Source organism: Carassius auratus, chromosome 38, assembly GCF_003368295.1.
Source record: "Carassius auratus strain Wakin chromosome 38, ASM336829v1, whole genome shotgun sequence".
Taxonomy (NCBI): Eukaryota; Metazoa; Chordata; class Actinopteri; order Cypriniformes; family Cyprinidae; genus Carassius; species Carassius auratus.
The window spans coordinates 21,633,676-21,645,888 of NC_039280.1; the positions used below are offsets into that span (position 1 = coordinate 21,633,676).

At 37.0% G+C, this 12,213-nt stretch overlaps 1 protein-coding gene across 2 annotated transcripts in view; it reads right to left on the minus strand.

Moving 5' to 3' along the window:
- col21a1 (collagen, type XXI, alpha 1) overlaps nt 1–12,213 on the minus strand; it is a 115,112-nt gene that overhangs the window by 85,727 nt on the left and 17,172 nt on the right. Inside the window, exons 7-10 of one of the 2 annotated variants that reach the window (XM_026224740.1) lie at nt 10,673–10,750; nt 10,077–10,085; nt 9,045–9,128; nt 7,901–7,963 (exon numbers count right to left, since the gene is read on the minus strand). In XM_026224740.1, the coding sequence (XP_026080525.1) occupies nt 7,901–7,963; nt 9,045–9,128; nt 10,077–10,085; nt 10,673–10,750 (234 nt within the window). The remainder of the gene's footprint in view (nt 1–7,900; nt 7,964–9,044; nt 9,129–10,076; nt 10,086–10,672; nt 10,751–12,213) is intronic. The other variant, XM_026224742.1, reaches the window with a different exon arrangement.

Below are 12,213 nucleotides of genomic sequence, written 5' to 3' on the forward strand. Positions count from 1 at the left end.
TGCACAAAAAATTTATATGAAAAACTATAGGAAAAGATTTAGATCTTTTGCTGTTGTTGTAAAAATGACCAATTTCTAATAACTGCTTCTCATTTTCTAATCCTAGGCCTGCACGATATGACAAGATGCGCATGACAATCGCCTGCAATTTATCGTGCAGCTCTATCTAATCCAAAGTGCTCCTATGGGAGTCTATAGGAATGTCTGTACAATTTATATATATATAATATGTACATTAGCACTGAATGATGATACATTTTATGAGATATGGACATAATTGCTGTAAAATCTGTCTCAAAAAGGGTGTTGTTTTTACACACAAAGACAGGAAATAAAACTAAAGAAATAACAGCAAGTTCAAGAGACAAAGGTCTGGATGATTTGTCCTTATTATGTGCTTTATTATTAGTGTCTGCAATCTGAACACTCCTACATGAAAGATTTGTGCCTACATGAAAGACTCCAGCTGGACGATGACACTTCCGTCTTTGTTTTTGAGACATAAAATAACCCCCAGTGTTTCTTTTTTTTAATCAAAAGTATTGTAGACGTGAGAATGTTGCACAATTCTCTGCTTTTAATGAGATCACTGTATACAGTTGCCAAGCCTCAAAGTGCACTATATTCATAAAATCCTCCTCAATATAATTATTTTATTTATTTAAACAGTTAGCCTTACAGTGACTTGACATTAGACATTTGCACAAAAGAAAGTGAAAAGGTTTTTCCACAAACATACTATATACAGTATTTTATTATCACTTTGACTTATTTTAGGAAGCGTAAGATGCCATGTTTTTGATGTGGGGATTTTTAATTGTTCAGAAAATCACTTTTGTAACATAACATTTTATTTATCATTATTTACAAATGACTAATCATAGATAAAACACATGACTGAGTACAGTTAAAGCATGTTCTTTGAATGAACATTGTTGATAAAGATAATAAAATTGGTGGTTGGTACCAAAAGTCATATTTTCATGCTTCTTAAACATATTTAGAATTAGGTAGTTTGCACAGACATTTTTAATTTAATATTGTATTTGACAATGACTGTGTGAAAATTAATTGTTATATGTGAATGCACTCAATATAATAAAATGAAATGAAGTGAAATATGCTTTGCTTTACTAAAAACCAGCTGCTTATAGTATAGACGAGCAGTCATATGTGCATAATGTTCACACACATTCATGAAGACACAAAGACTTGCAAGTATGGTATCCAGGTGTCGCGTTATTGCACATTCACCAAACTTTCAGAGCTCTTTTGTGGGTTATTCATTATTCATGCTCAACAAATTTCTCAGTCAAAAAAACAAAACAAAAACATTTCTGCTGCTGCAGACAAAATCGCAACCCTACAAACGCCCACAAACCCATTTACAACTCCTCCGTGCTTTATCTAGTTTCACTCCCCTGGGCAAGATGTATAGCACTATTATCGAAATAATGACTGTGTTCTCCTCCAATGTTTTAATAGCTTTTACTGTTCAAACTTGCGTAACTGAGCCCCTGTAGTAGCAATGAATAATAAAAGGAACATGGAAACAAACAAACCAAAAAAAAAAATATATATATATATATATATATATATATATATATATATATATATATATATATATATATATATATATATATATATTCACTATATACGTAACAAAAAGATTAAAGATTAAATTGTTGTCTTTATATACTAAATCTCTCAATATTTTCTTAACAATAAATACATAAATAATTAAATAAAGACCCTTTTGACATAATGTTACATTCAGTGTTACATTGACACTGACGTTTGGGGTCTCACTTGGGAACCCCAATCACCTCTGAGTAGTATGAAAAAGGCCAATGAATATTGGTGAGTTGAATTTGTCTTCCTAATCACTCCCAATCACTTTTGGCTACCATGATTGCTGTCTTGTGTGCAGGCCCGTTGCAACAAGGCAGGCAAACCAAGCAATTGCTTGGGGCCTCGAGCCGGCCTGGGGCCCCAAGACAACGACTGGTTAGGAATAAAATGCAACGACACTGTTTGAGCGCCTCTTTGATTGTCAATGCAGTAAGGTGCAATGACACTGTTATCGGGATCCCCCTCAAGGGGGCCCCTCTCAGTAGTCACAGACAGCAGCCAGCCAACACGTGATCCCTGCAACCAGGGCCGTTTGAAGGAATTTGGGGGCCCCAAGCAAAATGGACATAGAGGCCCCCCGACAAACCCCCCCCCCACCCACCAGCACTGAGAAGTGATGCATCTGTTGATGTTGAGGATGAAGTTGATGGTGTAGCTGGGAAATAATTGAAACAAAAATCTGAAATTACCTGTGAAGTACGTTTTACCATTTCACTGTTAGCATATTGAAAGAGGTCACTATTACCAGCTCAGGGGTGCGTTAAATGAACAACTAAGTTTCCTTTTTTAGATTTTTTTTTTTAAAATGCATAGAATGCAATGCATACATCAAAAAAAAAAAAAATTAATAATTGTTTCTCTGTCTGTACTTGTACTTTGAACAATGGCAATAAAGTTGACAGATGAATTAAGTAAGCATTTTCTGAGATGCACATTAAACACCAAACATTAATTTATCTTTTAATTATTGAAAATTAAGCAAACTAAAGTTTTTGTTAAGAGCAGTTCTGTAGATGTTGTTCATGTGTTCACATCCTTATTTAGTGAGACATCAGACGCGAGACTGAAATCACCGCGAGCGTCACGCGTGCTTCAGTGCGTCTTGGAAAACGCGCTTCTGCTCCTTTCATTAACAGAGACACGCAGAACATGCAGGATTCATATTTAAACAGACTGTTCCTGCTTAATATTTACAGATATTAGTCCGTATCGTGGTTTGATGTAAGCCCAAGGACCTATTTTTAATTCATTCATTCAAAATTTGGCAAATTAGGTATCATTCTGCGTTAAATTGTAAATTCCGTTTTTATGACTGGATTCCGCGATTCTTGCAATCGAAACACGCCACGACGTTCTCTTTATGTTTGCCTGAGCCCTCAAATCAAAACACTGCTGACTCCTTGCAGTCTGCGATTTCTGATCTGCTTTTTCCTTGTCCCGTTAAAAAAAAAAAAAACATACTACCTACAGTAACCATATTCCTTCCGTTCGAAAAAAAAAAAAAAAGCAGAGATCACTTGACTTGGTTGGCTGGCTGCTGTCAGAGACTACTGAGAGGGGCCCCCTTGAGGGGGATCCCGATAACAGTGTCATTACACGTTACTGCATTGACGATCGAAGGGGCGCTCACACAGTGTCGTTGCATTTTATTCTTAACCAGTCGTTGTCTTGGGGCCCCATGTCAGCTCGGGGCCCCAAGCAATTGCTTGGTTTGCCTGCCTTGTTGCGACGGGCCTGTCTGCAACCGGCAAAATACAAAACCTCCTCGGCAGTCATGAAGCGGAATTATGCTTCAGGAAGCCAGAAGAGAAAGGAAGAGGAGGATAAGAAAAAAAAACAGTGATAAATTACACTGGATATAATAGCTCTACCTTGTCAGTCTTGTACAAATGGTGTAATTTTGCAGCAGGTAGGCTAGCAAAAATATGTTTATGTTAGCTACCTGCCTGACTAAAATTGCTGCTTGTAACGAACAGTTAGTGCAATTTTTTTTTTTTCGAAAGGAAGGAATATGGTTACTGTAGCATGTTTTTTAACGGGATAAGGAAGACGCAGAACAGAAATCGCGTACTGCAAGGAGTCAGCAGTGTTTTGATTTGAGGGCGAGGGCAAATGTAAAGAGAACGTCGTGGCATGTGTTGATTTTGAATGAATTAATTAAAAATAGTTAATTGCACTTACATCAAATCACTACTAATATCTGTAAATATTAAGCCGGAACAGTCTATTTAAAAATGAATCCTGCATGTTCTGCTCGTCTCTGTTAATGAATGGAGCAGAATCGCGACTTCCTTTACACTGAAGCGCACGTGACGCTCGCTGTAATTTCAGCATCTGCTGTCTCTCTAAAGATGTGAACACATGAACAACATCTCCAGAACTGCTCTGACAGTCACTTCATGAGCATTTGACCGTTTGATTTTAATAAATAGTACGTCAACCCGTCAAAATAAAAGTGCTGTTTTAGACAAGTATTTGCCAGAGATGTATTACTATTGTTCAGCAGAACATAGCCTACTGCTAAAAAACTTTTTTTTTTTTAAGGTTTAATCACACAAAATTTCTTCCATGTTTTATTTTTAATAGTAAATCCCCTTTGTTTACCAAAAAGTTAAGTTTGCTTAATTTTCAATAATTTAAATATAAATTAAATTAATGTTTTGTGTTTAATGTTTAATGTTTAATGTGCATCTCAGAAACTGCTTTATTTAAAACCCCAACTGAATGGCACTTAAATGCACTTAATTCATCTGTCAACTTTATTGTCATTGTTCAAAGAACAATATATAATTATAGCTGATATCCTGCACAGCCCAGAATTTAAACTGATAAGTGTGTGCTGTCATATTATTGCAAATCACTATTGAAATCCCACCCAAAATTTTTCAAGCAGTATTTGCACTGTAAACATTTTTTATTTATATAAAGTGTGGGTGAACTTAAACTGTATGGCTATGCTGTGGTTCCTGTAGGCTTTGCGTGCGTGCAGGGGTCGGGGGGGCTCTATGTCCATTTTGCTTGGGGCCCCCAAATTCCTTCAAATGGCCCTGCTTGTGTGTCTGGGCTGTGTTCCATTGTGTTAAATGTAACTCTCGTTATGAGAGCATAACCATGACGACGCTTCGATCATGACTTTGCCTTCCTCACAAAAGCTTCAGTCCCCTCTGCTGTTACTCAGCCCAATTCCTCTGCACTGCACAGTGTCACGATGACTATCACTCTAGGAGATCAGTTCATTATAGTGCAAGCTTTCTGCTGGGCCAGTCCCCACAGACCTGCCACTCCTCTCATGCGCCATTTGCCATCAAGCTCCCGAGTAATGCTGTTTGTCCATCTCAGGCCAATCTAGTGTTTCATTTGATGCTCCCAAAGAGGATCAGATTTCAATCACTGCATTGGAGGGTGAGGACTAAGGCTCAGATGAACATCACCTCTCTGGGCTAATTGCTTAGTCAGAGTCTGATGGATATGTTTCCCAGACCCAGGGCACCAAGAGCAGCAGACTGGAGTTTATTCCTGGTCCCAAGCACTTGGGCTGGATGCCTTTCTTCCTGTAAGTGCATGGGGATAGGGATGCACAATTAATTGTGTCCGATTGTCATGTCATCTCGTCAGTCAAGTCTTTTTTGTGATTAGTAGTTAATCTCCAAGCTAAGCAATATTGTGTTCATAATCACATATGAATCTTGCAGCTCTACATGGGGATGTAATGAAGTCAAAAAAGGGAAATTTTTACTGCCTGAAGCTGCTTCCCAGCCATACATGCCTTCCTCCCAAGGCTGGTGAGCTGATGTCCACTTCTACTGCTTAGATTGCTAGTGTTGATGTTGGAACTGTGTACAATTACCAACTTTGTCTCCCTGTGACTTCGGTCACAATGTTGGACCTCAGCCAGGTGATGTCCACTCTGGTGGTCCAGGAAGACCATCTCTGACTGAACCTTGCAGTGCAATGAGGACATAGTGTGCTTTCTTGACAACCGCCTTTCCCAAGCCATGAACACTATCGAGGACTTGTCCAGCATTTCTCTGCAAACTGAAAACAGACAGAGGCCATCAAACATATTCTACCTCGGCAAGTAACCACCGCCACCAAACTGATAAGGGCTGGTCTCCAGTCCACCCTGGTGTGGCTAAAACCAACATAAAGCCACCTGCAGGAAGGTGTTGTAGCCCATCCTGCCAATAAACCTATCCTGAGATGGACAACCCAGAGAGGAAGGGAGTTGCTCTTTTCCAGTAGTTGGTAAAAACACTGCTCATTCCCCTGGATGAGGGATGGGTAGAGAGTCTTCTGTTTCATTCTGTTTCATAGATTTTCTATGAAAAGTGCAGGGCCACTACTTCTTCATCAGGATGCAAAGCTTCCCAGGTCATTGTCCGGACCTCCTCCTTACCCCACTATGGAGCCTGTCTAACGTTTTCCAGACCATGCCGCTGGTTCATTCGGACAATCAGAGTTGGTTATGTAACACATTTTTTCCAGGCGTCTCTGCAGGTTGGCGTTCTATTTACCTTGGTGGCATAAAAAACGGTATCTCTGTCTATGTCTGGAGATTGTGGTCCTGTAAAGTCTGTCAATAAAGTCTGGCCCCCCAGCCGAGATGGAGTTGGGGCTTTGTAGCCTTCACTTCTTCGAACCCTACAATGGATTGGTTACATTTCTTTGGTCTGTGTATGTTGAATTAGGCACTGCACAAGCTCCCATTAAAGATGTTGTGACAGGAGCACACCTGACGTGCATTCATCAGCAAGACATTTGCAGTGACCTAGCTTAATGACATGTACTCTCATCTCCCAGACGCCTGTACATAGAGCCTTTTTTTCTGGTTTGTTTCATAGCCTGCCATTTAATGCTGACAACCAACCATTTAATTATTATTATTATTATTTTAACATACATTATGAGAAGAACATTTCAAACATACTGAAATACTTTAGCTGCGGAGCAGCGTTTCTGATATCAATGAGCATGGAGTGAAGTGGGACCGGAGTGATTATTAAATGCTCATGGGGAAATTGTTGCCACTCCACTCCGCTCATATACTCTGCTTGACAAATGTGAGCTTCCCAATATTGTCCACTCTCTAAAAAATAATTATATAAAACAGAATTATTGGAATCAATATTAGGAATTTCATTTTTTTTTCATAATGTAGAGTGTCCATTACGTTATATTAATATAATAAAAATTATACTAACGCATTACAATTTAATTTAATAAAAAATAACCACTATATATACTGTACAGTATCTAATTTTAACAGTAAATTAAAATAGGTTCTACATTAATTTACTGCACAATCCTACACTGCCATAAACATGTATTTTATTTTTTTTTATTTTTTTTAAGTAAGTGACAATATTTAATAAAGGCCCCTATAGCAAATCGATGTGATTTTGTTTTTATTTAAAAGGATTTAAACACCTTTCTTTCACTTCCGCTAGCTGTCGTAGGCAGAATCCGTTCCTGCGGATCCTCAAATCTAGCCCACGAGAGCCACTTTCATGCAGAGTTTAACTCTAACCCTAATCAAACACACCTGAATATGCTAATCAGTGTCTTTAGGATCATTAGAAAATATCAGGTAGGTGAGTTTGATCAGGGTTGGAGATAAACTCTGCAGTGAATTGGCCTTCCAGGGCAAGATTTGAGGAACCCTGATGTAGGATGTTCGCATCACACATGCGTTGGTTATTAGTGACGAATGTGGAAGCACAATGGAGAGACAGGAAAACAAAATTATGTTCATGAATTAGAAGCAGAATATTAGGATTTGTAAAGAAACATTTTGGAGGATTTCACTATAAACCAAGAGGAGACTGGTTTTCCTTTGGTAAAAGAAACTTTGCTTCCTTTGCTCCTGTAAACAAATGAGATTTTTCATTCATCCATGTCATATGATGTCATACACCGATCATTCTGCTAGAACAAGCCTAGTCTCTTAATTATTTCAGTTAACATGTTAAACTGACAGCCCTAAGTAAATTAAAAAAAGAATGAAAAAAACTGAATACTTCAGTAATGATTTCTAACATCTAGACACCATTCTGTGTTTATTGACCACATGGTGAAGAGCACCAACAAAAATAAAGTGTGCAAAATGTTAAACATTCTTACATTCCAGAATAATTAAAACAGTTCTATGGACCATTCTATTCTGACACACTTGTGGGGAAGTTAATGCATGTTGCAGTCCTGGATACTGCATTGAACACGACATGTGTTCAAGTTAATTTGAGGTTATATTAAACTGTGTAGTACTCACAGGCTTACCATCAGCACCAGTTGGGCCAGGTTGACCCCGATCTCCTGTTCTCCCCTGTTCTCCCTAGAGAATGTACAAATTGTTTATTGTAATGTACTGTGTATCACTGCAAAATTATAATTCATTACAAATAGATATATATAATTGTATCTTTGCCAATAGTTAAAGCTATTTTGGAAAAACAACATTTTCAAGCATTTCAGGGGTCATGAAATAGAGAATCTAAATATTCTTGATATTAACACATATAAGAGGTTACACTACAATATAAACATACTGCAAGTTATAGAACTTAAAACTAACTTAACAGTTTAACATACAAATTATTATTTTCTACCCCTTTCAAACCCCAGGATTTGAAATCGTGAGAATCGTAATGTCACAGTAACCCCTTCTACATGCTCTTAAATATGCTTCATCACTGTATGTAATCGTGTTCTGAACAACTCATGTCTATACATTAATCACAAGAGCAATACTGCTGCTGGATAAACAGTCAAGACCATCAAACTCAGAAACTGCATCTCCAAAAACGTTTGCTTAGCCTTCCTAAAGATCAGGGAATTAGCAATGAATGGTCAAAATGAGAATGGAAAATTATACTTTCTACAAATATTGGACATTTTTGTTACAAAAAAAAAAAAAAAAATATTATATATATATATATATATATATATATATATATATATATATATATATATATATATATATATATATATATATATATATATATATATATAAATCTGCAATTTTATGACCTCTTTAATGCATTTATTTATAAACACATTTTTTTTATTATTATTATATAATAACTTTTTTGCTTCTTGTTTGAGAAATAAATGACTGGAATAAAAATAGTTCTGAATAAGTAAAATGTATAAATGATACTATAGCTCTGTTCTCTGTCTGCAACTCTTTTAATCACCAGATGCAGTAAAGGTTATCTTTCTGCAATCTATTTAGTATTCAGGGACATTTTACTGTGATCACCTGCTGAAAAGCAGCATGTGTTTTCATGCATAGGCTTGACCTTATAAACTTCAAACTTGCCTTTTATGCAGTGACTTCTAATGTAATGAAGAGATTATATAAACTGTTCTGTTGTATAAACCAACCAAAGGGATTAAGGGAAAGATTATTATACCTTCATTCCTGTGGCACCAGGTGGCCCAGGTGGACAGATGCATGGCTCTGGGGTTGAATCAATGTCGCCTGGTCCATTAGCACACTAAAGAAAAAACAACAAAACTTGTTTTACTATGGTGCATTTTGTAAAACTTCAGACATAATGTCTTCTTTGTGGTATAAGCTAAACTTTTGTGGCCAAACCCAAAACAGCATAGAATTTCTCGTTTCATGGCAGCCATTTTTGTTGAATTATTCATTCATTCAGCGGTACGGCCCAATAGTTCTAAAATAGCCAAATGACAGCAGCAGAAATACAGCACAAGACAACTGTTAAACCTGATATTGACATAAAGAGCTTGAAGTCAGCATGAAATCTAAATAAACAGTTTTTATTTTTATGGTACATTGCAATGTTTATTATAAATGATTTATTTGGCATAATCTGGAATCAAAATAACTTCTTCCCCTCGTAACAACATCTCTTCTCTGACTGATTACTTGTGCACTGGTGTGAGGGTGGGACAGTAATCCCTCCCCTCCAGCAGTCTGCCACTTACCTTAGCAAACAACAGTGATCCAATCAATACCCGATGGACAAAAAATATGTTATTTTCTCTCTCGTTTAAGAAGCTGGTTCACTCTGAAATATATGTCACAATAGGGAAGAGCAATATCTCAAGTTTCATGCCAACTTTAAGCCACCATATGATACATCAGAAAGTACCATGACACTACCATGATTTGTTGACATAGTACATTGATAGTACTATGATGTGCTTTAAAGTACAGTAGAGTAGCATGGTATTGCTAAAGTAGCAGTTTGACTGAATGCTTCGGTGAGAAGGCTCACACCAGCATCATTCAGCCATTCATTCCCAAAGCTGCTGACAGTCCACTGCAAGATTTTTTCCAGCTATGACTATAATTAGACAATCAAAAAAAAAAAAAAAAAAAAAAAAAAACTTGAGGCAAATCTTACCTCTGCAATTCAAAATGAGATTAGCAGTTACGTTTGAAAGCGAGCAAAGCCATCTTCAAAAGTACATACCTCTCCATCCTAAAAATAAAAGAGTGAAAATACGTAAAGGGGCTAGGGCAAAAACCATAACTTAGCTTAGAGGTGCAAGGCTTTACTGCAACATGCGCAAGCAGAAAAGTAAAATGATGTGAAATAAAGTGTTGCCACATTGTTTATAAATGTCCTACATCTCTGAGTCTCAAAGTGATCAGAAAATAATGCCAGGTCGAGAAAACTGAGTTAGTGAACTGAGAACAATGACAAAGATAGTGTTTCACAAAGATGTGATTGACTTTCTAATAAACGGTTCTGAGCAAATATTATGCTTTGTTTGAAACTGAGAAGATTATATTTTTTTAAGTAAAATTGAAAAGATTAGATAAGATTAGTACATTGATAACATTCTGAAACATGTTGGACTGAAATTATAGGAATTACAAAAAATAAATAAATGAACAAAGTCGTCTGTGTTTTTCTGTTTTACTTCTCAGTTTTTAAAGACAGAATTGTCTAGTAATAAGATACAATATTTCACATACCAAGTCACTTTTAATACAATATGAAAATAATAGATGGTATATATTTAAATGGGCCAAAACAGAAACATCCAAGATTCTGGTACTCACAACTCCCGGTATTTCACAGGCTGTTTCTCTGTTATTCTGCTCAGGGTCACAGTAGATTCTGAGTTTTTGTATTTCAAACTGTTTAGGGAGAGACAGAGAGAGAGACAAAGAGATAGAGAGAGATGTAGTTTTAGAAAACTCAAGGCCTGGGGCTGGGAAAAAGGGCAAAGGTGCTCCCTGTTGCATATAAAACACATTTGGTGTCAACATGACATGTCTGCTTTTCCACAGGAACACTGCTGTGTTGCACATGTTGAAAATGTTCCATGTTATGTTTATTATTTGGCAAAAGATCACAAATACACATATTCCAATAACTTCCAATATTCCTTCATAAAATTGTACAATATGCTTTGTCATAATTTTGTTAACTTCATATACCAGAAGTATTAAAACCAATATCATATGTTTACTTTTTTCCTTCATTTTTTTTATTTATTTTTATTAGGCATGAGAATTGTTGGTTCCCTATCTGTCGGTCACTACGAGTTGATGTCTAACAACATATGTGGTCTCACTTGGGAGGCCAATCATCTCTGAGTTTAAGAGAAAACGCCAATGAAAATTGGCTAGTGGATTTAACATGCCTGAGCCTAGGGCTGAACAATTATGGCCTAAAGTCAAAACCTTGATTAATTGAACATTTTACCTCGATTATGATTAATGAATGATTATTTTGTTTCTGTTTTTTTTTTTTTTTTTTGCCCTCATAGTTCACTTACAAGGTTTGTACTGTAAACAGGGCCATAGTTGGGGTTTGCGGGGCCCTGGTTCAGGTTGTCCCAGTGGGCCCTGTTTGAAAGTGTTTAATTTGTATGTTCCTTCTGTTTAGTTGTTCATCAGCATGCCCACCACGTCCCAGAATGTAACGCGACGTCGTGACGTCATTACTTGGCGTGGCCGCCATGTTGATGGCCTCCTTTACTGCTACTTGGACTACTGCTCAGTGTTTAGAACTCCCTCTCAGCCGTGTGTCTTAATTTAATTAATTAAAAATGTATTTCAACCATGGTAAACCGTTGCTGTATTGTGAGGTGTAATAGCACAACACATAATTGCCATGGGGAAAAAATTAGAATGGATTAACTTTCCACCGCTTTCCTGCTTGGAGGCGCGACCACGGAGACAATAACATCTGAATATTTACTTTATATAGCTTAAGTCAACATTGAACATAAGGGAAATTTCCCAGGTTATTCATCCAAAATATGGGAAAATTTAAACATTCATCTTTCTGCTGCTAAACCTCTGCTGACATCAAAAATTCATACTACAAGACTGCTGCATTAACTAATGTTAAGCGAGTTGTGAAGCTAGGTCTAACGTGACTTTGCTTACAGATCAGTGTAAAATCGTGCTCTCACAACAACCACGCTATCTTAAAAAGCACAACACCACGCTAAGGTTGCTTTCAAGTAAACAAAACGATGCATTGAAAACATCTGTTTCACTGGAAGGGCAAAGGGGTAGCAACAGGACAAAAGTAACGTTACAGAGACTGACAGGTCCGATGGAAGGGCTAACAAGATATTTTACAGGAA